This window comes from Aspergillus welwitschiae (genome assembly GCF_003344945.1).
Source record: "Aspergillus welwitschiae strain CBS 139.54b unplaced genomic scaffold BDQ94scaffold_12, whole genome shotgun sequence".
NCBI lineage: Eukaryota > Fungi > Ascomycota > Eurotiomycetes > Eurotiales > Aspergillaceae > Aspergillus > Aspergillus welwitschiae.
Window position 1 is genome coordinate 476,560 of NW_020798706.1, and position 25,867 is coordinate 502,426.

Here is a 25,867-nt window from a genome sequence, read left to right on the forward strand (position 1 = left end):
CCCTTCATCGATTACTGACAACACAGCTGACCATCTCGTTCACTTATCGTCCTCGCTCACCAACTCTCCTACTTCCTTTGAAGTTTCCAGCCAAACTCCCATCTATTTGCGCCATGTCTTTTCAAGGATGCAGTGCAAACTTCACATCAGGTTAGTCGAGATTGATTGTCCCTTCAAACATGGCATATCCCCCCCTTACCATCGGGCCTGACCCGGAGATATGCCCCGAGTGCCACCAGCTGACTGGGGAGTGCGAGCATGTGGTCGATATCCCACGCCTTTTCAGAGGACAACCTATTACAGATATGATTGGCTTTACAGGATGTCTGACGAGTTTAAGGTTCTTCCGTCACCTCTACACACAACGCAAGTCCATCTCTGAATTACATCGCCCTTTCTGATGTGTGTATGCTAACCAAATGATATATAGATGGGTAAGGTACCTCCTGATCGATGCTGACAAAAACGAAAAAAGACAATCAGTATGGAACCAAGCAATTAAAACAATAACACATACTACTTACCACTAACTAGAGAACTACGGTGATACTTGCTAGCATCATCATGTTCGTCTAGCTGATTAGCAAACAAAACAAGCACCGACTGCTACAGATACATATCCCATTACATTAATTGCCCCAAATAGAAACAAACATATTTAGATGGAAAGAAAGTCAAGGATAAGAGTACACTAAACTAGAGCTTTTCTTCATTTGAATCAACACCACCGACCGGATCTCAAACGCACATGAAATCCTACACGCGAAGTACTACATACAGCCAGACACGTCTAGTGGCATGACATCAGTAATGTACCACCCACTGTTTCAGAAGAACGGTTGGGATACCCCAAATCACGGGGAATTGGTTCATGCAAGGGTCCCGTCCGCAGTGTTTATCTATCAGGATCAGGTACACACTTAAATAAGACATTGGCCAAGACTTAATTAAACTATAGACTATCAAGCTACACAGACTTAAGATTAATGTCCGACAGTTTCACACTGCCGTGCTACATCATATGACACTGGAGCAAACCCAGATGCATGCATGTCTCAAGTTCATTTTCTACCCACAAGAGGACTAAGCAATAGTCAAAAAATGATTATGCCACTATTTGGAACCTGGGCACGCGCCCATCCTTCATTCTCCCAGTTTATTTCATCCACTTCCGTAGCAGAGCGTAGCGATCTAGAACAATAAACACGAAAGTTTTTTTTTGGGTGCTTGAGCTTGAGAGTTAACCCTCCGAATCAATAGCAAGCAAGTCCTCGGAGGTCCGAACCACCTCGAGCGATAACCTTGGCCATCACTCGAGGGTCACTGCCAATAGGCAAAGAACAGAAAACCAATAATTAGAAGGAGGCAACCATTCGACCAGCGCACAGTACCGCCCCCTTGAATCTGCGGTGTGCGACTATCTAAGATGGTGAGACACTTTGTTTGTTGAAACAGGAAGGAAAAAAAGATAATAGAGACCAATCGCTCGAACGCCGTACAGATGCTAGTATGAAAATCGTGATGTGCAAAGGTGTAGAAGAAAAAAGAGAATCGGAACAGGAAAAAATGCATCAGCCGTGCTGGGTTGAAGCGCGTTGTCCGTTCATAGTACAACCTCGCGGGCCAGTGCAAGGGGAAAAGCCGAGTGTTAATACAAGTTGATGAAGATGGGAAGGACGAGGTGGTCGAGATCTTCCTGAGAAAGGCGATGCCCTTTTAGACTTTACGGAAATCTTTACAGCTGGTTAGCATAAGGTCCACTTCAGATCCGAAGCGAGGAGAGCGATATGCATACCCGAAAGCACAGGATAGATCAGTTCGAACGCCTGGTAGATCTCCTCACGGACCTTAGCACCAGTGAGGACGATCTTTCCACTGACGAAGATAAGCAGCACGATCTTAGGCTTCATCATGCGGTAGATAAGACCGGGGAACAACTCAGGTTCGTAGGAACTGAAGTTGTGATGGCGACTGGCCAAACCCTCCAGGCGGATGGGGAACTTGATATCGCAAGAACCCACGATGTTCTGGATCTTGAAATCCGTGAACTTGGCATTGAAACCAAGCTTCTGGATGATACGCGCGTACTTTCTGGAAGCCAGCTTGGAGTCATCCTCCGACTTGGCACCAGTAACCACCATCTTGCCCGAGGCGAAGATCAAAGCGGTCGTCTTCGGCTCTCGGATACGCATGATCACGGCCGCGAAACGCTATTGGAAGAAAAAAAGAACAGTTCAGCCACACTATGCCCTGACATATCAAGCACAGGGAGGTGTGGAAAGTAATACCTTAGGGTTGTACTCCGCATTTCTTGCGTGGAGTGCGATCGTTTTCAAGTCCAGACGACAGTCAAGGTTGACCGTCGCGACAATGTTTCTTTAAAGAAAAAAGAGAGATCATTGTTCAGTAATCTGGTGACCCAGAAGTAGAGACAGCAAGAGTATACTCACTGCAACGTAGGCACAATGCCACTTCCCGGAGTGTTGGCACCGGGAGTCGCAGCTGGAGTTGCGGGCGCCACCCCGTTGCCATTAGTGGCATTTCCTCCCTGCTGCTGACCGTTCATCATCCCATTCGCACCCTGAGCCATCGCCATGTTTCCGTCTTTATCGGAAGGCGGAGTCAGATCGCCGGCACCACCGGGGAAGGACAGAGAAGCGGGGGAAGTGAAGGCCCGGGCCTGCTGCGCGGTAGAAGGATGGGTCGTAAGAGAATCCATCGCGACGTGAGTAGTGGAGTACTCGAGCCGTAAACCAGCCGACGCTGAGATAATAGAAAAGCTTTTTTCAGATAGCAGTCTGTGGAGACGCAGAACTCAAAGTCAGTCAAGAGAGGACAGACAAGGTGAGTGACAGATGGAGATGACGCTCAGGAAGACTCAAAAGAGCAACAGGTTCCCTGAAGTGTTTGCCTGAGATAGGCAATACACGTGAGGTCAAAGCCAAGTGAAGAGAACAACGTACCCTTTGCGGGAGATGGACAAGTCAATGTCTCCCCTGCAGCAATACTGCCTTGGGATCCAAGCGATAAACCGTTTCGAAGACGAAACGGAATGAAGTCAAGGTGGAGTGCAAAGGTATGTGACAGGCGATGACAAAAAGCCGCCGCGGAGGAAGGAGGATAGGATGAATGGAGGTGAGGGAATAAGGCAACAACCAGGGGACTAGAAAAGCACAGTGAAGTGTTTTCTAGGGAGATTAACTCAAGAGCAGCAGCGTTCACAGACTTATGGGTCAAGTAAGTGAACAAGTGCAGAAGAGGAAGGGAGTGTGAAGTGACGGAAAAAGCACGTTGTTTTTTTTTTTGTGGTAGATGACACAACTTTTTTTTGTGAGGGGAGGAAGGTGCGTGTGTTTTGTTTGCTTTTCTTTGGTTTTTGTATGAATTGGGAATGTCTATCTGCGATTTGGAGAGAGAGTGGCGAAGATGCACACCTGAGGCTGCAAACTTCCTGTTTCAGTAACGGGGACTGATAACGGTGGAGTCAGAAAGAGAAAAGAGAAAGGGAAGAAAAAGAATTTTTCTTTCCCTATTTGATACTCTTTTTCTTTTCTTGGCTTCCTAAAAAAATCTTCTTCCCGGAAAATGTTTAGATTCCAGCAGGTTGTTAGCAGAGATATAAACAGCTGATATCAGCAGTAATCTCTGCAAACCGTACGTGAGTGTGGAGAGAGAGTATAGGGAGGGGAGGGGAGGATGGCGGGCGGGAAGAGAGGACAGTATGGCTTTCCGGGCGGTGCCAAGACCAGGATCAAAAATTCCAACAGCGACAGGAAAGTGGGAGGTTGGGTCTTTATATAGGCTGAGTCACAGCGCCCGGGCGCAGCTGGCGTCAGGGGGGGCTGGGCCCGGCGGCGGCGGCAAAAGCAGCGACGAGTGAGTCGCTTTCACCTATTTTCACCCATGGAAGTGGCCGCTCTGGCACTGCTCGCTGCGTGTTAGCGCCTCCACTAGCGGCTCTTGGGTGGCCAAGCGCCATTCCGTCATCTCTGGTTTGTTGATCGGCGACTCCACTCATCACGCCTGCGCCCGTTCTCGTTGGCTGTCGCCCCCCTTACGCTGGGGTTGCAGGCCTGCAGCCACTCATCTCCCCAGCCAGTCCGCGTCGCTCCTGCAACTGATAACTCTGACCCACTTTCCAGTCCATCCATTCTTCAGTCTACCAATCATGCCGCCTTACTGTTCTCGGCTTTTTCCCCTTCACTCCCTCTCTTTTTTTTTCTTTTCTTTTCTTTTGCCTTGCCGCTTTAGCGTTGGCCAACTGAACAAAAATTTCTTCGATCCCTTTCGCTCACTCTTCCTGATTGATTTCTTCCCGGCACACAAAAACCCTGGGGGAAGGAGATTTTTGTTTTTGTTTGGGCCCGATACATCGATGATCATCAAGATGATTCCACAGTACTTACACTACAGTCACAGCTATCTACCATCAACAGCGGCTAATCAAATCGATGAATCTCATTCTTGAGTCACAGTCTTCCGTTCTGTTTGTCCAGGAAAGTTGACCAGTCGTGAATCTGCTCATCCCGGTACGCGCCGGTCGCGTCGTCGGTCGCGTCATGGGGTTCATCCCGCGCGAGGCCGTTCTCGCCTCTCATTTGGCGTTTGATTTGCCGCTTCCCAGCCAAGTTCCATACCATCATAATAACATACCCCAGACAACTTATAGTAGATCTCAGGCCATTACCAGCCTATTTGATCCACTAATCTTGCCCCCTCCGATCGTAGCCTTGCGCTGCGGTCGGTGTTCATTCATTAATTTTAGTGCAGGGGACGGAAGTAGCCTCGACAAGGGTCATAGGCTACTGACCTTTTTTTTTTTTTTCCCTAACGCGCAACTCAAATCTCAGCTTCAAAGGAAAACTTCCGCGACGCGACTTTTTGACTCAACTGTCGGTCGGTCGGTCGGTCGGCAGGCAGCGGCTCCAGCCGTCTTCAATACGTAATCCGGCCAGGTGGCCTTTCCCATACCTTTTTTACTTTCCGTCTAAGTTTGTTACTTCCAACTTCAGCCTCCCCGGAATATCTACTGTTATTAGAATGGTTGGTGTGGGATGGATCCGTTTCATGTCTATTTTCACTTTTCACTTTTCACTTTACCATGGGTATATGCCGGACGGAGGACATCATGACTAGAATAATCCCGTACCACTCCGTCGGTACAAACTGTTGCCTATCCCTTCAGTGAGAATCAGCTTACTGTACACAAATGTAGTAGTTGAAAGGTCAACAAAATAATTTTCTATGCAACTACGGGGGAATAAATAAATACAAAAAGTCGGTCGGTAACATCACATGGGCTGTCAGCGTTAGTTGTCGCTTGCTTACTTGCTTGCTTGTTTGTTCGGCAAGCGGCAAAAAGCATCGCATTCGCATTCGGGAGCTTGGCGTCATAGGGTCGTTTGTTTTTGTGCCCTTTCATGTGATCATCATCATCTGGCGGTCACGTTGGCCCCCCCTTTTTTCGGTCGCTGCATAGTTGATGCAGTAGTAACTAACTAAAGGATATTCTTAGTTTATTACGATTGGGTTATGGTTATCGTGGATCGTCAGTACACCGGTTTCTGTGGTGATTTTTCCGTTTTGGGAACTATATATATATATATTCTGCCCTACAGCTACTATCTACTACAACACATATACTCTTGAATACTAACTTAACACCAACTCCTATAGAGCATACATTCAATACATTCTCTCATTTATCCTAGAAGCCAAAATACTAATCCAGACTCCTATCTCAACCCCCTCATCCCCTTCCCCGGAGCCGGCAAATACGGCAAAACCACCAATTCAAGAAACCGAACCCCCATAAACGCCGACAGGGTCAGAAAATAAAGCACCAGGAAAAAGAACCGCGGTTCTTTACATAGCCGATTAAACGAATTAACAAACTGCGTGAGGAGATCTTCCTCGGAGTCGAACTCCTCAAGCGGTTTATCCACAGGAAGAAAGAAACTATGCGCTTCTTGCTCGCGAGTCATCAGCATGAAATTATCGCGCCGGAATTGGTTCACGGTTCCTTTACCGCTGTCGGGGATGCCGCGGACGTAGAGGAGGGGGTAGAGGTCCATTAGGTTCATGAGTTTGGTGAGGGTAGTGTGGCGGGGGGTGGGAGGTTCTTCTACTATATTATTGTTATTGTTGGTGGAGATTGGGTGTGGATGTGGGTTGTAGAGATAGAGGGGGAAAAGGAATGGGGAAGAAAATGCCTTTTCGCTGGGTATCAGCGCCCTTGTGATCTGCCATGGTGTGCTCGCACTCGACGCATTTATCTCCGATATCGTTTGTGTGCGAGAGAAGGAAAACGCCCCTGTTGCAGGGACATTCTAGGCCTATGTTGCCGGATTTGAGTTCCGCTTTGCATTTTCCGGCGGCCGTGAGGCGGATGGATGAAGGGGATGAAGAGGAAGTAGAAGAAGTGGAGGGGGTGTCCACCACTTCTACGTCTTCGTCGTCGATTGGAGAAGGAGTGGTAATGGTGCGAGTTGATGGCATGCTGGTTGAAGAACTGGAGACCATGTTTGCTCTTGAGGAGTGGTTGATCGGTTGTTGTAGTATGATGATGGTGATGGTGAGTTTGGTCGTAGTAGGCCTGATAGCCACGTTTTGGAACTCTGGGATAGATGCGCGTCTTTTATAGCTGTGTCGCACCATTTCGGTGATTAAGATTCTTCCTTGAGTGGATTTCGTGAAGGTTCGGTCTGGATTGCTGCTTTAGAGCATGGTAGTTGCGGGGGTTAGGGACTGTATGACGGCGTTGTGAGGTTAGGGAATAGATTCATCGGGGGTTGTGATGGGGGATGATGAAATTCGGGAGTGTTTACGGAAGTATGTTCCTGAATGGCTTCTCATTTGCATGTGCTAGCAGTGCAGTTGGTTACATCATACAATGTATATGCTCATGGGAGGGCTGATGTGGCTAAGCTCATGTACTGGAAAGCATACTACTGCTGTGATATAGTAGCACATCTAACATCAGGCTAGCTTTTTGCTGCCTCAGCAATCAGTTTGAGACACTACCTAGACATCTGTGCGCTGCTATTCAGCCAGCTTACGCTGAGGAAAACATCTTATATCCCGAGTGAACGGTATACTCAGTAATTCATCGTCACCGCAGACTATGGAGTACAACTATATATATACAAGGCCCTATCCGGGCTCAACGCGCAATAACGTAACAGGCATCCACCGGCCTGGAAATGAAACATGATCAAACATTAATAACCAACGCCACAATGGATACTCTTATCCATCCAATCCTTTTTGTACCCTGATGAAGGGCGAAGACAAATATGTAAGTGTGGAAAGAACTCTAGGCCTAAGTCATAAAGTACTTCGGGCCCTCTCCACCTTGAGGAGTCTGCCAGTTGATATCCTGGGTAGGCACCTTGATATCACAGGTCTTGCAGTGAATGCAGCTATGACCAGTTAGCAAGAGAAACAGTAGGAGCATGTAGGGTTGACTTACTTCTGAGAGTTGATCTGGAAGCGAACGCCGTGAGGCTTGCTAGCGTCCTCCACGTACTCATACACACCGGCAGGGCAGAAACGGTTCTCGACACCCTGGTACTTGGGCCAGGCAACATCGGTGTGCTTGTCCCAGTCTTCCACCTGCAAATGCACCGGCTGGTCTTCCTCGTGGTTGGTACCCGTGCGGCTGACGCTGGTGAGGATGTCGAAGCTGATCACTCCGTCCGGCTTGGGGTACTCGATCTTGTTGCATTCAGACGCCATCTTGGTCGCAGCAGCATCCGTGCCGTGGTGCTTCAAAGTCCAGGGAGCCTTGCCCTTGAGAACGTACGCTTCAAGACCAGAGTACAGGATACCGCCGTAGAGACCCAGTGGCGTGCTGAAAGAGGGCCGCATGTTACGCACCTCGTACAGCTCCTTCCAGATGGACGACTTGCGCAGAGCTTCTTCGTAGTCGAACAAGAATACAGAGCCTTCCGAGCTTCCCTGCAGGGCCGCATAAGCGGACTCAGCAGCAAGCATGGCCGACTTCATCGCAGAATGGGTACCCTTGATCTTCGGAACGTTCAAGAAACCGGCACTATCGCCAATCAGGGCTCCTCCCGGGAAAGCGCACTTCGGGATCGACTGGAATCCGCCCTCGTTCAAAGCCCGCGCGCCGTAGGAGATGCACTTTCCACCTTCCAGGACTTCCTTGTAAAGAGGGTGGTGCTTGAGCTTCTGGAACTCGCCATAGGGCGACAGCCAGGGGTTCGGGTAGTCCAACCCGACTACCAAGCCAATGCTAACCATGTTATCGCCAAAATGGTACATCCACGCACCGCCATAGGTGTCGCTGGGAAGGGGGTAGCCCAAGGAGTGCGTGATCTCACCGGGTCTGAACTTCTCGGGTTGAATCTCCCAAATCTCCTTCACACCAATACCGTAGGTTTGGGGCTGGCTATCGCGTCTCAGGTCGTACTTCTTGATCACCTGCTTCGTCAAGCTACCATGGCAACCCTCAGCAAGAAGGGTAACGCGGGCGTGGAACTCCATTCCCCGCTCAAAGCTGTCCTTGGCCTTGCCGTCGCGACCGACTCCCAAATCATTGGTGGCTACACCGAGAACCGAGCCATCCGACTTCTTGTAGACGAGTTCACTGGCCGCAAAACCGGGGTATACTTCAACACCCAGTTCCTCGGCTCTTTCTCCCATCCATTTCGTGAGCTCGTTCAGACTGATAATGTAGTTGCCATGGTTGTTCATCTGTGGCGGCGCAGGGATCGGAATGGACGAGTTTTTAGTCAAAAAGCGCATCTTATCCTCCTTCGCCGGAGTCACATTCTCGAAGCGAGACGGATTGTCTTCCGACAGCCAATCTGGCAACAGCTCGTTCATGGCGGTAGGCTCTAGGACGTTACCCGAAAGGACGTGCGCGCCAAGTTCACCGGCCTTTTCCAGCACAATGACACGGAACTCCTCGTTGCCGGCTTCGTTGGCGAGTTGCTTCAATCGAATGGCAGCAGCCAGACCAGCAGGGCCTAATTTGTGATAAAGACAGTCGGTTAGTCACTGAATCCTGTGCCATACCTCTAACCGCCAAAGGAGAGAGACCCGGGCCATTCTACATACCACCACCGACGATACAAACATCGACCTCATCCGACTCCCGGTCCAACTGTCGCGGATCAAAATTGCCATGCTCATCGGTCAGCTTTCGAGATAGTGATTGCGAAAAGGCCCGAGTCTGGATTGGCGGGAAGAACGATGTGCGACGAATGGCACGCTTGCCGGACGCTGCGAGGGAACTGTTTGAGATTCGAGCGGAGTTGTTGAAGGGGGCGAGAGGCGCGGAAGATCTGGAGAGTCGCGACCAAGTGGGTCGCAATTCGCGCCTCAAAAGAGGCAAGACAGCTCCTTTCGAAGCCATGGCGGGGGTTCAGGAAGGAAGCAAGGTTGGAGAGGTCACAGTATCGTTGCTTGGATGGGGAGCTCCTATAAACGAGACAACTGCATGGTAGGATGGGAGCAAGCAATGGGGGAAGGAGTGGCGAACGAAGAGGGCGCAGAAATGACTCCGAGCGGGATGATGTTGAAAGGAGTAGGAAGAAACAACTTCAAGCGTGGAATCCAGATCAGAAGAGTAAGTAGGCAAGTCCCCTCTCCGTCACCGGCAATGAAGGCGTGACTAATAATATGGCGGCCGTGGGATAAAATTTGGCGGTCGGCGTTGAAGGTTGCGGGCAGAACTTGGCCTGCCTTTGGACTACCCGAGGCTATGTCGGCCAATAGGATCGTCGGTGATGGGAATCACTCGCACGCTTGCCGCTCCGCCCGCGGGTTTGCCGTCAATCCCGTCGGATATCATTTTGGCGGTGCTCCAACCCTGGGGTCAATTGATCGAGTCTCGCATGTAGCCGTCTTCGGATATATCATGGGTGCCACTTTCCATCCGAGGGAATCCACCATAGAGACGACGTTAGAGTGCTAGCAGATCCATTGTGCCAAATGCTGGCTCTACTGGCCGGAACTCAACGACGGCATCGCCTATACTGCGGCTGATGTAACAGTGATGCCGGTAGAAAGATCACCCATACATAGATAACTAATGACTACCAGTTATATACAATTTGAACATTCAGTCAGAAGCTCTACTACCTGCCAACGCCTCTCCAAGTGTCTCAATCTCCCTGAAGAAAAAGGGTTGATGACTTGTCCAGCATCCTGATAATAAAATTGCACGTGATCAAGGCATAACCCAGAGGAGAGCCATTTTCATGTGAAGCGAAGCCTCCGAACACATGTTCTTCTATAGTATATCCTGACTGCTGAGTGCTCTGTGCTGCAAGGATCCCCGCTTAGGGCCTACTAAAATCGCTTCCTCATAAGTGGAGTCTGTCCGGTGTCTTCTAATGCAGGCTATGGCTTTACTCCCTTTACCGCTCCACTGGACCCTTTGTATGTCCACCACTTACCTCTGGAACTCATATCTGCCCTTCTTGCTTCCTGTAACATCCGTTTCTTTCTTTGCTTATGTTGCTCATGCAAATAATCTGTGCAAGTTCTACGGAGTATACTATAAATGATAAATAGGGGATGTATACAGCGCTCCCATACTTTGCACACTTCATACCTACGCTCCATTCTCCACTGTGTATCAACTCAGTCTCCTTCACATAGTATGTTATCGATAAATACCTCATCTCTTCACTCCCCTCATATGTCTTGATTCCCCTACAGCGGTGACTGCCTCATTCAATATTGCAAATCTTGAAGATAGGTGGTGCGACTACTTTACATTCTACATGTCTTCACTGCATTTCGTTGGCTTATAAAATCGCTTCTTCCTCGCTCCTCGATCACACCCACCTCTCATTACTCCCAGAACCCTATCAGCCACCGTCCTTATCACCACTACTATCATTATCCTTTGAGTTGCCTCCGTGTCTCTAGCTTATATCAGGCCGCAGCCTTCGTTGTTTTTATATATGTGCTCTTATCAGAAAGTCAGCGAAACTATCCTGTTTCACAATTGTTGTTCCTAGCAGGACACTATTGACACAGATCGATGTGCCGCGATCAAGTACGCATCTAATCTCAAACCTTCCCTTGTCCTTTCATCTCTTCCGGCTTGAACTGGCGTACAATAGCCCGAAGGCAACACATGCACCACAGTATCTTCAGCGTACGAACCAAATCTCGATCTGCGGAGTTGAATCACTCGTTGGAATTTCCTGAGAAAATATGCCGAGAAACAGGTATAAAGTGAATCGCAGCACCACCCACCACGGCGACGAGTCTTGCGGCAAGTTCGACATTGGTCCCGTAGAGGGCTTCGAGCGAGTACGGTTCGACTTCATCTTGGCAAAACGATGATAGTATTGAAAGCGCGTCTGGGATCAAGTGGGTTTTGCGATGTTTATGGTATATGTCTATTCGGAAAGGTTGGAGATATTGTAAACTTCGTCCCCGCGTATAGTTATGTAGAGAAAGTAGTAATGTATTGTTAGGATATCGACTTTGTCGCTACCGGTCATGTCGTATTCGTAGTTATTGCTAGAAATAAGATAGAGAATGTTGGCAACGAGTGAGAACATTAGTGGTCCTTTACCTGAGACATTTTTGACGAGACCTAAGGCCCTATCTTTCAGGCTAGCTAATATATATATAGGAGTAGTAGGATGGCTAACCAACTGGACGCCCACCGGGCTCCTATAAAATGCCTCTGAGCTCGTGGATATTCTCCAGTGGTATGCTGCCTCAGTTTACAATGATAAAAAAAGAAAGATGAATATACCATGGGATATGATTAAGGAGTGCTACAAGCTATCAATGACAATATGATCCACTTGAAGAAAAACATGCAAGAATACAGTATATTATTACATAAACATTATCATCATCTGATGGTGTCTCAAAATGAGTATGTCAGTGTAGTACGTTTCTGAAGTTATGTGAATGACCGGTCAAATTTGGCAATTCATGAGGAGGTAGGGCGTTCTAGTGGCAAAATATCCAGATAAATCGGTATATATAACCAATACCTGCCGTTTCATAGCATGACAATGATTCTCTTGGTATACAGGCTACGATAGTACGCAATACAATTAATAGGAAGTTATATGATGTGGGTAAAAGTAAGATACTACCTCATCTTTGTATCTTAGGGGTAGCGATAGCTACAGTCAAGTACATACATTGTAGGGTGAGATATGTCGAAGACTGCCTTCTGAGGACATACTTAGACGATGTGAAAATTTCAATACAAAGTATGTCCACGCCGATCAAAGCCAGAACATCATCAACTTAACAAAAAGAATTCACAATTCTATAAACCTTTCTTTAGTATCTAATTGAGATGCTGACTACCCTCACAGTCAGATCATATTACCTTAACACAAATTTCCTTGAAGATCACAAAATGAAATTTGTCCAGCCACCCTGTGGCAAATATGCATCACTTTGCCTGATGATGAGATCAGTCATATTCATTGGAGCTGAACCTCAGCTGCGACTGCATACCTGCAGAATTGACAGCCTTGTTAATTGCTTGGCAGGGACTATACCCAGTGCAGGTTAGTGGAGGTCCCATATCTCTACATTACAAAGTAATTAATTAGTATGGGGTAGTTAGATGTTTAACAGCAAGAAACAACAAAGTGATAATCAGTGGCGGAGATGACCTGGCGTAGAAGTACTTCAATTATCAATATGTTATAGACGTTCATTTAATTGTCATTCTTCCTTCGATCATTGTCTAACATATTGTTACTACTGTTTGTGTTTTAGAAGGTTGAAACGACTCAAGCATTCAACTACTTTTAGTAGGAAGCTTGACCGGGCCACTCAAGTGGGCTGAAGCCGAGATAATTATAGAGGATGCAGCAGGGCTGTACCGGAGTAGTGGTGCTGGTTCATAGGACTCGAGTAAGGCCCATGTAGATCCGCTGCTCAACATTCAACATAATACTATGAACTGGAATATGGGCCACAGCACTGCCTCTTGTAGACTACATGACAAAATCCAGAAAAGGTCAGGCGGGGCCACGTGGATCCCGCCGAGGGAAACAAAGTGAGGCGATTCCAGACTGAGGCTTCCTATTGGGTGCCCTCCCACCGCCAGCATCAACTTGAATTTCGATTTCCACCCGGATTTCTGGTCTGGCAGGGCGGTCAGCCTCTCCCAATCAGTCCGCGCTTCTCCTCTTTTCCCTGCTGTGACCCGGTCGATTCGCCCTCAAAACTCTCCTTTCTCCCTCGTCTCTTCTCTGATCCTGCTGTCTCGCTCTCTTTGCCCAGCGCTTCCCTGGATTCCCCGTGCTGCCGCTCTCCTTCTCCCGCTCAACCGGCTCTCCGTTACCTTCTAACCCTCTTCCAGTCCCGATTGTGTGTGTGTCTCCGCGCGCGCGAAGGCCAGCTTCCATCTGAGAGCTACTGGTTGTCTGGTTCAGCTGTCCCCTCAGCGTACCAAACTATCCTCTCCTTGCTTCCCTAATCAATCAGGCCCACCGTTACCTTCTGGAACCGTTCTATGGTCTCCTCGCATTCCCCGGATAAACACCAGGAACTATCTCTCTGCTGAATACCACCGCCATCACAACTGCCAGCATTAAATTGCCCAGGATAACGACCCGTTTGACCCCTCAAGGATCCGTTTCCATTTCAGTCGCCTGTGCCATCACTGAATCGGAATCTTCTTGTTTGGGCCACATTCCCGCAAGGCCAGAAGTGTTGCGATTGCGATTTGCTTGTTAGTCCGCCTGGACGGATTTCGCCTCGACCAATTGTGCGCGCTGTGCTAGTCTTACCTCTTTCACCATCTACTATCCGCCATGACTGAAGTCTCGTCCACCCGACTCTATCTCGGGAACCTCCCCCGCAATGGTATGAAGCCATCTACAAAGTCTCCTTAGGTCTCCTTGTTTTCTCTTCAACCCGCTCTGGATGTTACCCTTCTTGTCCACTCTATCTTCGACACAAAGATCGGGATGTTCCGCTGGATCGTCATGCGTCTGGATTGACCTCCCTGAGTCACCGAGATTCCCCCTCCCCTCGGGAGATTGACGGCGGATTTTCCTTCATTTTGTTTCAATCTTCCTTGCTTGTATCACGGTAATCTCAGTGTTCCGGATACCGGGTTGGCAGCTTCGAACTCAAAAATCAAGTTGTCTCGGTTGTTTGTTCCTTCAACTCCATTCGCAGTAAGCTGACATTTTACTCACGGCGCCCCTGTTGGGCGCCATTAGTGGGGTTTCTTTTACAGTGACCAAACAGGATATCGAGGAGCATTTCAGCACCCATGGTTCCGGAAAGATTACAGAGATCAAGCTCATGAATGGCTTCGGTTTCATTGAATATGAGGATGCGATGGATGCTAGAGATGTTGTACCCGGTAAGTCACCCTATTATGCGCCCTAGCTGTCGCGGGAGCCTGCTAACGTAGGACGATTATCTAGCCTTCCGTATGTACCAACGCAAGCACCAGTTTAAAAGATCTTCATGGTTGACATAACCCCTCATGCAGACGGTAGTGATTTCAAAGGCGAGCGCCTCACCGTGCAATTTGCCCGTGGACCGCGCCGCAAGGAGAACTTCCCTGGCCCAATGGACCGTCCCAATATGCCTCGTCCGCGTCGCACGATCTTTCGCATGATGGTTTCTGGACTCCCGGAAACAAGTTGGCAGGTTAGCAGCCCAAGTCCCCTTTCTTCTGGATCCACCGGACGCCTTGCATCTCGGCCGATTTGCGTTCCCTGATTCATTTTTGCCCTGTACTCCATTCTATGTTCTTCCACCGACGGCCCAAGGGAATCCTGGCGACGATGATCAGCTCCTCTTGATGTATGGGTCGTTCACCAACCAACTTTCGGACCCCACCTAACTGAAAGGAAGGCTGGATGGCTGCCTCCATGATCGAACCCCAGCTCTGAGTGCTGAGAACCGAGGCCGGACAACCCCGTCCAGAATGGAACGCCCCCGCAGTCATTGAAGGATCCCTTCGCCTACTACCCTGCATTGCTTGGGTCCTTTCCTGGCCTGTTTTTCCATCTTGTATTTTCCTACTTGCGGGCACCCGGACACATCGGATACCACTGTACCACTTTTGCACCTGGATATGGACTCACACCCTGGGGTTATCTAGGATCTTAAAGACTTTGCACGTCAATCTGGCTTGGACGTGGTTTACTCTGAAACTGGCCGTGAACTCGGCAGAGGGTGGGTTAATCCTTCAACTTTCTATCCGGTCGGACAGGGCCCCATTGACACATGCTCCCAAGATTCGTGGAGTTTGAAACCGCCAACGACCTGAAGACGGCCATTGAGAAACTGGATGGACGTGAATTCAAAGGCTCCCGCGTCACTTGCATTGCCGATGTAAGCAACTTTACTGGTACCTGTGATCTGAGTAGAACGAGAATTCTCATACCCTTCCTAGATTCAAACTTACCCGGATGAACGTGCCATTCGTGACCCGTACCGGTCTCGATCCCCGCGTCGGAGCTACCCTCCCATGGATGAATATGACCGGCGGTTCCCTGCGCCACGGGGATACAGCCCCCGGGCTCACTATCGGGAACGCTCCCCCATCCCAATCCGGAGGGACTATTATGACCGGGATGGATATGGACGTCGTACTCCCCCCCGCCCTCGGATGGAAGACTACCCTCCCCCGCGTCGTCCCTACGATGACCCGTACGATGTCCGCCCGCCACCACCACCTCGCCATTATGACGACCCCTACGCACCCCCTCGCCCTTATGGACGGCCTCGCAGCCCACCCCGGGGCGAGTACATGCCTTATGACCGCCGCGGATACTGGTAGTTGTCTGTAATTAGCTCGTTGGTTGTGTTCCACTCAGCGCATGGCGGATACCCATTGTGCATGCTTTCCCCCCTTTGTTTTCTCTTGTTGATTGGTTTCCCCTCTCATGGCCGTTCCGGATGAGTTGATACCTCCCATTTCGGAGTCAGCTTCTGGATCGGACACGGCCCAAGATACGAATGTGTGTGTGTGTGTGTGTGTGTCAGAATGACACGGACAACGGAACGACACTGGCGCTTGTTTTCATCACTTGATGTGACCATGATATCTAGCCCCGCTGGTTCCGGGCTCCGACTGGAAGGTTTAATCGAGGTTAAAAAGCAGGCGTATGTGGACAGCCGTGTCAGTGGTTTTTGCCGGTGTGGACGGCTTCCTGCACATAATGTACGGATGAACCTGCGGATGCGGATGGATCTTGGCCTTTAACGTAAATACCCACGATGTCGATCATTTTACCCTCCGGGATATTGTGTATAGTTCACCAACTAAAATATAGTATTTCCACGCTTGTGGATTGTGGAAGGAGAGTGCATAGCTAGATGTGGTTGTGTAGGAATAGTTTACTACAAGTGACTCGCGTGGGTCCCGCAGAAGAGAGCAGCTCCCCGCGCTAAACCAAACCCCGCCATCGTCTCGTCATCCGCAGCTCGCGCGAAATTTCCTTCCATCGCTGCTCTTTGTTCGAGAATTTCTCCGCGGTGGGATTGAATTTCAAATTCAGAAAGGCCAATTGATCCGTGCGACTGCAGTGGTAGCTTTCTGTATCTGGTGGGTGCTACTTCTACCGAGAGTTCGACTGGAGCTCCCACGCTTACTGGTTGACGTCACAACAGCCCATTGATTGTCTGGTACTCCAGCAGCTGCAGCTTCGAGCTCGTTACCTCAGGAGCTGACTAGATTCAGCTCCCTCTTTCCAGATCTCCGTCTCCCACCTACAGTCACCATGGCCGATCAACGCGTAAATGTCCATATCCCATCCCACCCCCCGGTGCTGGATAGCGTGCGTCTCCGCAACATTGAACTGCCCCTCCCTGCTGCCCCGGACCCGTGGCACCGTCCCGGTAAATCGCAGCCTTGCACGGCATCGCTGAAGCTCTCATACTCCTCCGCCGTGGCCGCCGCCATTGCCGACGATGTCTCCCTCTCCTTGGACTACGGCAAGCTCTACCGCCGTCTCGAAGAGGATATCCGCAACCTGGGCAAGCATCCCGAGAATCCGGGACACCGAATGATCAGTGTCGACGGCAGCCGTCGCGACGAGATGCTGGCAAGTGATGTGGGACAGGATGTGCGCTTGACGGCCGGAATTGTGGCTCATTGTGGCCTGGGACTATTGGATGAGACCGCTGCCGGGGTTCGTAGGATGTCGCACGTGCACAACACTCAGCGGAGAAGCAGTGCTTCGGCGGGCTCTCAGTCCCAGGCTCTGGCGGCAATTTTCAATTCAGCTTCGACTTCGCCTATTGATGGGGTGTTTGGTCAATGTGAAGTGTCTTTGCATCTTCCCAAGGCATTGCTGCGTGCGGAAGAAGGACTCAAGTACCGGAGTGTGACGGTGTGGGGGTACCGTCAGGCTAATGAGGCTATTACGGACGATGTGGGAGAGTCAGAGAGGTGTCCGGTTGTGCTGGAGGAGGAGTTCCGCATTGATGGGATTCGTTGTTACTGTATCTTGGGCGTCAACTCTCACGAGAGGGTGGAGAAACAGGCGGTCATTGTCTCTCTGGAGTTCAAGGGACCCGGGCAGCTGCCCTGGGGATCTACGGTGGTCAATTCGTACCAAGCCATGACCCGGGCTGTCGCTGAGGTGAGTTATTATTTATTCGATGTGTTTGTACTTCTACCGGGATGCGTGGCTAATTCAGTCTACACATTACTAGCGGGTCGAAACTACCTCTTTCCAGACGGTGGAAGCCTTGGCGACGTTTGTCGCGCGCATTGTCACGGTGGAATTCGGGAATGAACGGGTGACGGTGCGGGTTGAAAAGCCCAGTGCGCTGGCATTTGTGGAGGGATCGGGGGTGGAAATCACTCGGTCGCAGGCCTTTTTTGAGGGGAGAGATGCATGAAATGCCTGCAGGGAGTTTGGATGGATCTTAACCTCTAGCACGAAATAATTACTAAATAGTTGGTTCGGCCGGTGGAGTTTATAGCCTGTCGGAAGATCTACTAGTACCCCTGCATAAGTGACTTGAGTAATTCTATAACAAGATCCTGGGACAACACCATTCATCCGTCTCTCTTCCCTCCAGAATACGCATAGCATAATATTGTAGTATAAATAATTTTTGTAAGTACGGAGTTGTATGGCTATGGATCCTCAGGCAGCTTCCCCGGATTGCCCGATTAGGCAATCAGGTGCCATCCTCCAATGACCGCAACACGTGAAGTCATGCTACTCTATCGGGTCTAGCGTCGCTTAGCACCGGCACACGCTGATTGGCCCGCGGGCCGGGAAAAATACACTCAGCGCCGAGGCCGGGCAGCTTTCTTTTCCCGTTTGTCAAAGCAAATCCAAGTCAGCTCTCACTTTCTTCTTCTTCTCCTTCTCCCTCTCTTCTTAAAAAGGGATCTTCACCCGGTTCTTAACCCTCGCTGTGCCTCTTGTGCCTGCTCCTTGGAGTCTCGTTTTCATCCCCTGCTCTCTCGTCCATCCTCGCCTTAGCCGTTCCTCTATGTGCTTGTCTGCGCTGCCCTCGATTTCGTCGTCCGCTTTTATCCGCTGCCCCCGCTCTCGTTTGCTGACTCTCGACTCGAATTTCCCTTTCTCGGCGTCTCTCAACACTCCCTCCTCGACTGGCTTCTCGGCCGTGTCGTCCGTTCACTCCATCTCCGACGACAAGGTGTTCTGGCTTAGGGTCCATGGTCCGTCCTGAACAAGGGCGGACGGTAAATAGGTGCTATATCCGAGAGATCTTGCAGGCTGCCGCGTAACTTCCCTGCTGGTTTGCTTGGCCCTCTCGGATTGTGTGCTACCAAGTGTACGCTGCTCCGATAGTTCCTTGACCCCCCTTGCATATGGAAAATTAGGGTTTTCTGTGCATACCCCGCGCTTGTGCGTGGGTGTGTGTGTGGATATGCGTGTGGGGGCGTGGAAAGAAAAACAAGAAAAAAGCTGATCTCTCCCATTGTGTTATTAGATTACTTTGATTAGGTCTCAACTAGAGGAGTGCCTTGATTTGTCGATGCCTGGGTGCATTTAATCGCCCTTGGCTTACGCATCGTGCTGTTGCCGTTCTGGTCGGCTGCTAGATCGTGCTTGGTCAATTACGGGGATAGAGAGAAATCCGAGAAGACGTTTACGACACAATGGATACCTCGGCGAATATTGCTGGTCACGATGACATTTCGGTCGGCGATGTGTTCAGTCCGCAAGCCGACATGTCGCATTCACACAAGGATATCAATATGAGTGACGCCCCGGAAACCGGCTTTCGTATGAGCGCCCGCAGCCCCCAGCGCAAGCAAGGACCCATGATCAAGGGGCCTGGAGTTCATGGAGGCAATCCCTTTCCGGCTCCAGAGCTGAACGCACACCCGCTCGCCGCGAAGGCTGACCGCCGCAAGAAGAAGAAAAAGCAGGTGGTTCATGAGGTCGCCCCGGCCCTTTCGACCGTGCGCGGGTTCACTCCCCGGGGATCCGCCGATGAGGACTCGGACCGATCGGCTGCCAGCTCTCGCGCACCGAGCTCGCACCCGCGCACTCGTGCCGGGACTAATGGAGGCAGTCCGTTGGTTCAGCCTGCGGCTGGCTGTGGGGTGAGCGCTCTGAAGCTCCAGCTGGATTCGATGAGCCTGTCTGGCAATGGCACCCGAGCCGGCCCCGCTGAGACCCCGAGTAACGCCAGTGTGTGCTCCGACAGTGATCAGACCGAGGTCCTGACTAGCTACGAGGTGCCTCTGGAGCATGACTATGTCAGCGCCGACGCGGCCGCCGAGGAAGACTCGCAGAATACATCAAGCGTGCGGGATATGCGTACTCAGCTGTGCCGAAAAATGACCACCGATGACTTTGAGCCCCTCCTTTGCCTTGGGAAGGGGTCCTTCGGGACTGTATTGCTGGTGCGCCATGTGCTCACGGGAAAGCTGTACGCGCAGAAACAGTTTCGCAAGGCGTCGATTACCGTTCACAAGAAGCTCGTGGAACAAACCAAGACTGAGCGCACGATCCTGGAGAGTGTCAACCGCCACCCATTCGTGGTCAAACTCTTTTACGCGTTCCAGGACCACGAGAAACTGTATCTGATCCTGGAGTATGCGGAGGGTGGCGAATTGTTCACCCACCTGGCTATGGAGCGTATGTTCGACGAGGATGCGGCTGCATTTTATATGGCGGAAATGGTCCTGGCCCTCGAACATCTCCACCAAACTGTCGGGGTCATCTACCGCGATCTCAAGCCGGAGAATTGCCTGCTGGACAGCGAGGGCCATCTGCTTCTGACGGACTTTGGCCTCAGTAAGATTGCCGTCAACGATGACGACCGCTGCAACTCCTCGCTGGGCACGATTGAGTACATGGCGCCGGAGGTCGTGCAGGGCAAGTCGTACGGCAAAGCCTGTGACTGGTGGTCCCTGGGCGCGCTGGGCTACGACCTGCTCACCGGATCTCCTCCATTCAAAGCCAACAACAACGCCAAGCTGCAAGAGAAGATAGTGAAACAGAAGCTGGCTCTGCCTTATTTCCTGGGTCCCGATGCCAAGGACCTGTTGACTCGGCTGCTCCGCAAGGAGCCGTCGAAGCGGCTGGGATACCACATGCCCAAGGACCTGCAGACGATCAAGAACCACCGCTTCTTCCGGAAGATCGACTGGAAGGCGCTGGAGCGACGGGAGGTGGCACCCCCTATCAATCCGGTTGTGACGGACCCAGCCCTGGCGGAGAACTTCTCGATGGATTTCACGCAGCTGCCGCTGAGTCCGATCGTGCACGCGTTCGACGACCATTATGCGGCCCGGGCGTCCGGTCCGCCAGCCAGCCACCCCGGGGAGGGCGAGTTGTTCGGCGGATTCAGCTTCGTCGCATCGAGCAGCTTGCTGGATAATGGAATGATGGTATGATTGGGGTGTAATTGGTGGGTAGAGAGCATACCAATAGAAACTGGCTGGTGGTTTAAGCATTGTGCAAATTCTTCGATGTTATTGTGCGATACTTCAGATGAGCGTTTTCAAAGCAATCTTGACACGAATTTCGGGCTTCTAGTGCTTGTACATTTTGCAGACTATGCGCCTGTAGCTCTGGGGTGGGAGAACTGACGGTCGCGGCATCACGCCAGTAGATAGTATACCAGACATACAGCGCAAACAGACCCCTTTTAGTATGTCAGTGTAGCACACATGAACTTCTCATTGTCCCTCCCCATTGTAACCATCCTGCTATCAAGCTTTAAGGCCTTTCTCTTCACCTAAGTCTGGTATGTCATGTTTACGAAGGACATCCAGGAAGGTTAGTACATATCCAGGCACTAATTGCTCCTCTATGGACCTAAAGACACGCGCAACAGTGGCAATAGGGGTCCTTAAGAGTGGAGAACTGGGGTAGAGAGCAGCTTCGACCACGAAGCCCACACAGCCCCTTGTCTATACTATGCAGACCATCCCCAGCAGTTCCAGACTCGCCTCAGATCCAGATCACGTCGAGCTGGTCAGCCCCACAGCTGATTCAGCGTCAATCCATGGGCGTCACTATGAACCAAATTTCTGTCGATCCCTCGCTCGGCAATTCCACCATCCCTCTTCTGCTGTCGAGTAGAGAATCTGCAGTGATGACGAGGAGAAACAGGATGCGAATGGCATCGGCATGAGTCCTGCATGACCCCCTTTCCAGCTCACCTCCGGCCATACCCAAGGCAAAACACCTTCCGGACGCCCCGGACCATCCATGGAACGACCTAACGGCCCTGGTCAGATCAACCGATCTATTTAACTCTAATCGCATAATGGCCACTCCTTTTGCGGCACCACACATTTGCCTGCGGGCCTTCAAATGCCAACCGCTTCCCCTCTTGATCGGCGACGGCCTTGTCAACCTCTTCTCTCGTGCATCCATTCCGTCTCCGTCGTTCGTTCCTTATTTGCACCCCTTGCTTCTTTGCTTTCCCTTTCTCGACTCTCTCTTTTAAATCTCCTTTCCTTCTTTCACCAGCCCTCATGCCCACGTGGGCCGTCTAAAGCCAAGCGAAACAGCCCGAGGCCCATCATGGCCGACGAACGAACCACGCAGGAATCCTCCCCGGCCTGGTCGGATTCAGATAGTGCTGCTCCTCCCGTTATCGCTGCGAAGAAACGCCGGTTACCCCCGTTTCTGGACCATTTCAATGGTCGCGATCTCAAGATCTTCTTTCGCTGCTGGGTCGCCGTCTGGGTGGCTTGTTTGTTGATCTTCATTCTTCCCTCGCTGGAAAGCATCGGCACTGCAACCTTTTTTGCAGCGTATGCATCTGTCCTAATGCACGAGTCGCGTTGATATATGCTGAATTCGAAATAGTCTCGTATTATTGTTTTTACCTCCATCCGGCATCGTCTTTGTCTATCTCCTGGGTGCGCTGTCCTTGTTCATCGGTATCTGTCTGGCTTGGGCATGGGGCGTCATCACCATGAAGGCTGCTCAGGCAGCTAGACCAGCGGCCGATACGCAGGCTAAAATGGCCGCCCTGCAGCAGACGGCTGTGTCACAGGCCCAGAATTCGACGTATTCTGCTACTGAAATAGCGCAGCGATTGGTTTACGAAGGGTACATGCTGGATGCGCGCGTCACTGCCGTGACATTTTGCCTTATCTGCACTTTTGTTTATTTCATGGTAAGTAATTCTCCGGCTAATAGAAATGAACTATACTGAACTTACAGGCGCGCCTTCGGGCCAGCAATCCCAAAGCAGCTTTGACAGCCATATTTGGCATTATCATCTCGGATCTATTTCTGAACTATACCCCACTTCTACCCTCTTTCTCAGGAACCTTACCTTTAACTCTGGTCAAACCTGCCGCCATTGGGGTCGGACTCGGCCTAGCATGCTCAATCCTCTTCTTTCCTCAGTCAACATCGCATGTGGTTTTGGATAGTATGGAAGATATCGTTCGACTCCTCCAAGTTCCCCTGGCGATGACAGCAAATACACTCTGCAAGAAGGACGAGCAACCGAATCCCGACGATTTGCGCATGACGCAAGCTGGGATCATCCAGAAATATAAAAGCATGGAGCCATCATTGGCATTTCTGCCTCTGGACTTTTCTGTAGGCTGTTGGGGGGCGGAAGATGTCGCCTCCTTCCAGGGCCCTTTGCGAGACATACTTGTTGCGATCTTATCCCTTCTTGACTTTCACATTGGCCGGATCGTGGGAGAGGCTCGCACACAGGATGTTCTGCGTAAGTATGTTGATAAGACCCCGGACGGGGATGAGAAACCTACGCGCGAGGTTGGCGCGCATCAGCTCACGCAGCTCGCACAACTGCTGGATGGATTCCGCAGCCCGGACAGCCACCCGCTGCGCAAGGAGGTCATTCAAGAGCTGGTCAAGACAAGCACGACGGCAATCGATGCCTGTGCGGAGGGGCTGAGCGTTGTGCAAGAGTGTATTCACCTGGTGAATTGTCGACGCTGGTTTCGACGGCCATCCCAGGCTGAACGCGAGCAGCTACAGCAACGCTGTGAAAAGGCACTTGAGAATTTAGCAAAGGCCCGCTCGGTCTTTATCAATGAAATGAGCGATATTCTGATCGGACAGCACGACCAACGGACTCTTGACGGACCCCAGCACTTCCGGCCACTCATGTTTGTCCTAGTCTTTGAGGAGCATATTTCCAACACCGTGCAGAAGACCGAGGCCCTGCTCGCGCGGGTCTCTACGGTCTTCCAAGAATCAACTAAAATTCGTATTTACCTGCCAACACGGTTCAGATACGCCGCATCATGGGCCTCCTCCAACCAGGTCAAGGCACCGGGGTCCCAGGGTACCGAAGACGATCCGGATCGCGTCAGCGCCGACGATGCTACCAAAGCAGCACAAGAGAAGTTGCGTGCTACCCGCGGATTCCGCACGAAGCCACGCCCTCCTCTCAGTCGAGCTATCCTGGGAACCTACCACTGGTTTACCTGCGACGAAGGCCTGTATGCCATGCGTATGGTCGTCGTCACGATCGCCCTGGGCATTCCGGGCGTGATTCCTCACAGTGCAGGCTTTTACTACCGTGCGAAAGGACTTTGGGCGTTGATCATGGGACAGACGGGTCTGCTCGTATACATGGCAGACTTTACGTTCTCAGTGATCGCAAGAGTGATTGGAACCGTCATCGGCGGAGTTCTGGGACTGCTGGCATGGTACATCGGCTCCGCAAATGGCCCGGGCAATCCGTATGGGCTGTCTGCCATCACCGCCGCAATCCTAGTAATCCTTGTCTGGACCAGACTGTACCTACCGCCGGCCTTGATGCAGGGAGGTATCATCGGCGGAGCCACATTCCTGCTAGTCATCGCATATAGCTACGATGACACGTAAGTGTTCCCCCTCAACCCTACCAGATCACCCACTAATAACCTCCCAGCCATATCCCCCAATACGGCAACCCAGGAGTCGGCTACAACGTCTTCTGGAGACGCTTACTCCTCGTCCTCGTCGGCGTCGCCGCATCCGCCATCCTCCAAACCCTCCCCCGCCCTCCATCCGCCTCCCGGCACGTCTGCAAGACGCTCTCCCGCGCCATGCGCACCCTATCCACGCACTATGCCCTCCTTCTCACCGTCTGGGCCCAAAATTCCACCGAGGGCAAAAGGCTCGCCGAACCCCTCTCCCTCCAACTGGCCGAAACCCTCGTTTCGCTGGACGGACCCATCAAACTCCTCGGCTTCGAATTCTCCAGCTCGCGCTTCGACAGCGCCTCCCTAGCCAAAGTGAACTCCCTCTGCCGCAGCCTCAACCGCCAGCTTGGCCGCCTCCTACTCCTCTCTTCATCCCTGCCGCAGGAGTTCCAAGAGCAATTAGCTCGTCAGACGGGGCTCCTGGATCACCGGCTCATCGGCCAGGTCATGGCGGTGATGGGTCTCTGCGAACAGGCCCTAAAAACGGGCGATGCGTTACCGGAGATTCTGCCCACGCCGCTGTTCAAGCAGGCGGTGGATAATTGGTCGAGGGGGCGTCGTGGTCAGGAAGAGCAGGTTATTTCGGCTGAAATGATGCGCGATGAAGGGTATAGACGGTTCTGTGTGGCGGCGAGTGCGTACTTTGGGTTTTTGATCACCGTGGATGAGATGGTGTTGGTGGTGAAAGGAGTGTTGGGGGAGGCGCATTTGGTGGGCGGTGGTGGTGATAGAGAGGGAAGGTGGTTGTTGGGGGATGTAGAGGTGTGAATATAGTACCTTTAGATAACTTGAATTGGTGAGTTATATAGTGTTATAGAAAAGGGGAACTATATATATACAATACATTGAAATAATGATATAGCGTATGAGATACAATACGAGCCATAGAGGGAATACACCGAGTACTACTAGGAAGTAGTAAACATCCAAGCCGGACCACTAGAACAAGTAACACACGAGAGCAACAAATAGATCAAACAATCTCACTACCATACACTCTCTATCCAGTACTAATTGATTAACACCATTGAACAGTTCAATTCAATCCAATCTAATCCAGGGCAATAAACAAACACATACAAGCAGACCACTGACCATAGACTAAACCAAACTAAACTACTATACCACTCATTCCTAGAAAGGTAATATGTGAATAGCTAAGTAATTCAACGTAACCTGGAAACAGTCTGTAAAAATAGAGTTGAAAGTGCAAGACCAAAATAAGCAAGGGCTTGGTTGGTATCTAATAATCTATCTAACTCAACTTGAGATTTAGGTTTACTTAAGTTTAGGTTTCAAACTTTAGATAACTATAGCTTAGTATCTCAACCTTAATCGTACGGATATTTAGTTTTGTTTCTTTGAGTGGGTGTGGGGGGGGGGGGTTTGGTTGATCATCTAAGATGGATGGATCGAAAGATAGATAAATTTACCCCGGATTTTGTATTGCTCTACTAGTAGATGAAACTACTAGATGTGACCGCTGATGTCTCGTTGAGGGGAATGCAAAGGTCGATA

General features: G+C 50.9%; 7 protein-coding genes across 7 annotated transcripts; 4 read left to right on the forward strand and 3 right to left on the reverse strand.

The window, feature by feature from the left end:
• Window positions 1-1,716: 1,716 nt before the first annotated feature.
• Window positions 1,717-2,719, reverse strand: BDQ94DRAFT_169434 (TBP family protein; the record flags this gene model as incomplete). The annotated part of the gene is made up of 4 exons (XM_026771293.1): window positions 1,717-1,733; window positions 1,796-2,210; window positions 2,289-2,376; window positions 2,451-2,719. 4 exons carry the CDS (start codon window positions 2,717-2,719, stop codon window positions 1,717-1,719), a joined length of 789 nt encoding a protein of 262 aa, XP_026627525.1.
• A 2,933-nt stretch (window positions 2,720-5,652) lies between these two features.
• Window positions 5,653-6,039, reverse strand: BDQ94DRAFT_141616 (uncharacterized protein; the record flags this gene model as incomplete). The annotated part of the gene is made up of 1 exon (XM_026765864.1): window positions 5,653-6,039. A coding segment is annotated over exon 1 (250 nt), but the record flags the coding sequence as incomplete, so codon positions are not given.
• Window positions 6,040-7,079: 1,040 nt separating this feature from the next.
• Window positions 7,080-9,656, reverse strand: BDQ94DRAFT_20201 (electron-transferring-flavoprotein dehydrogenase). The gene is made up of 3 exons (XM_026775213.1): window positions 9,085-9,656; window positions 7,472-8,993; window positions 7,080-7,421 (listed from the first exon to the last, which is right to left on the reverse strand). Exons 1-3 carry the CDS (start codon window positions 9,380-9,382, stop codon window positions 7,322-7,324), a joined length of 1,920 nt encoding a protein of 639 aa, XP_026627527.1. The 5' UTR covers window positions 9,383-9,656; the 3' UTR covers window positions 7,080-7,321.
• A 3,472-nt stretch (window positions 9,657-13,128) lies between these two features.
• Window positions 13,129-16,036, forward strand: BDQ94DRAFT_141622 (putative pre-RNA splicing factor Srp2). Its single transcript, XM_026765865.1, has 7 exons — window positions 13,129-13,836; window positions 14,216-14,344; window positions 14,409-14,414; window positions 14,477-14,637; window positions 15,095-15,168; window positions 15,231-15,327; window positions 15,389-16,036. The coding sequence occupies exons 1-7, from the start codon at window positions 13,785-13,787 to the stop codon at window positions 15,773-15,775; spliced, it is 906 nt and encodes a 301-aa protein (XP_026627528.1). The 5' UTR covers window positions 13,129-13,784; the 3' UTR covers window positions 15,776-16,036.
• Window positions 16,037-16,390: 354 nt separating this feature from the next.
• On the forward strand, window positions 16,391-18,006 carry BDQ94DRAFT_141630 (dihydroneopterin aldolase). Its single transcript, XM_026765866.1, has 3 exons — window positions 16,391-16,543; window positions 16,609-17,582; window positions 17,656-18,006. The coding sequence occupies exons 2-3, from the start codon at window positions 16,719-16,721 to the stop codon at window positions 17,842-17,844; spliced, it is 1,053 nt and encodes a 350-aa protein (XP_026627529.1). The 5' UTR covers window positions 16,391-16,543; window positions 16,609-16,718; the 3' UTR covers window positions 17,845-18,006.
• A 988-nt stretch (window positions 18,007-18,994) lies between these two features.
• BDQ94DRAFT_20269 (AGC family serine/threonine-protein kinase) lies at window positions 18,995-21,316 on the forward strand. The gene has a single exon (XM_026775214.1). The coding sequence runs from the start codon at window positions 19,085-19,087 to the stop codon at window positions 20,831-20,833; it is 1,749 nt and encodes a 582-aa protein (XP_026627530.1). The 5' UTR covers window positions 18,995-19,084; the 3' UTR covers window positions 20,834-21,316.
• A 655-nt stretch (window positions 21,317-21,971) lies between these two features.
• BDQ94DRAFT_169440 (uncharacterized protein) lies at window positions 21,972-25,117 on the forward strand (the record flags this gene model as incomplete). Its single annotated transcript, XM_026771294.1, has 4 exons — window positions 21,972-22,204; window positions 22,260-22,572; window positions 22,620-24,265; window positions 24,316-25,117. The coding sequence occupies 4 exons, from the start codon at window positions 21,972-21,974 to the stop codon at window positions 25,115-25,117; spliced, it is 2,994 nt and encodes a 997-aa protein (XP_026627531.1).
• Between the last annotated feature and the right edge of the window lie 750 nt (window positions 25,118-25,867).

Bases quoted from the DNA above. Each gene is read 5' to 3' on its own strand.
- BDQ94DRAFT_20201 (XM_026775213.1), bottom strand. From the start codon at position 9,382: ATGGCTTCGAAAGGAGCTGTCTTGCCTCTTTTGAGGCGCGAATTGCGA. The intron at 8,994-9,084 runs GTATGTAGAATG...ATCACAAATTAG, and splicing joins TGTTTGTATCGTCGGTGGTG to GCCCTGCTGGTCTGGCTGCT. The intron at 7,422-7,471 runs GTAAGTCAACCC...AACTGGTCATAG, and splicing joins TTCCAGATCAACTCTCAGAA to CTGCATTCACTGCAAGACCT.
- BDQ94DRAFT_141622 (XM_026765865.1), top strand. From the start codon at position 13,785: ATGACTGAAGTCTCGTCCACCCGACTCTATCTCGGGAACCTCCCCCGC. The intron at 13,837-14,215 runs GTATGAAGCCAT...TTTCTTTTACAG, and splicing joins CGGGAACCTCCCCCGCAATG to TGACCAAACAGGATATCGAG. The intron at 15,169-15,230 runs GTGGGTTAATCC...CATGCTCCCAAG, and splicing joins GGCCGTGAACTCGGCAGAGG to ATTCGTGGAGTTTGAAACCG.
- BDQ94DRAFT_141630 (XM_026765866.1), top strand. From the start codon at position 16,719: ATGGCCGATCAACGCGTAAATGTCCATATCCCATCCCACCCCCCGGTG. The intron at 17,583-17,655 runs GTGAGTTATTAT...ACACATTACTAG, and splicing joins TGACCCGGGCTGTCGCTGAG to CGGGTCGAAACTACCTCTTT.
- BDQ94DRAFT_20269 (XM_026775214.1), top strand. From the start codon at position 19,085: ATGGATACCTCGGCGAATATTGCTGGTCACGATGACATTTCGGTCGGC.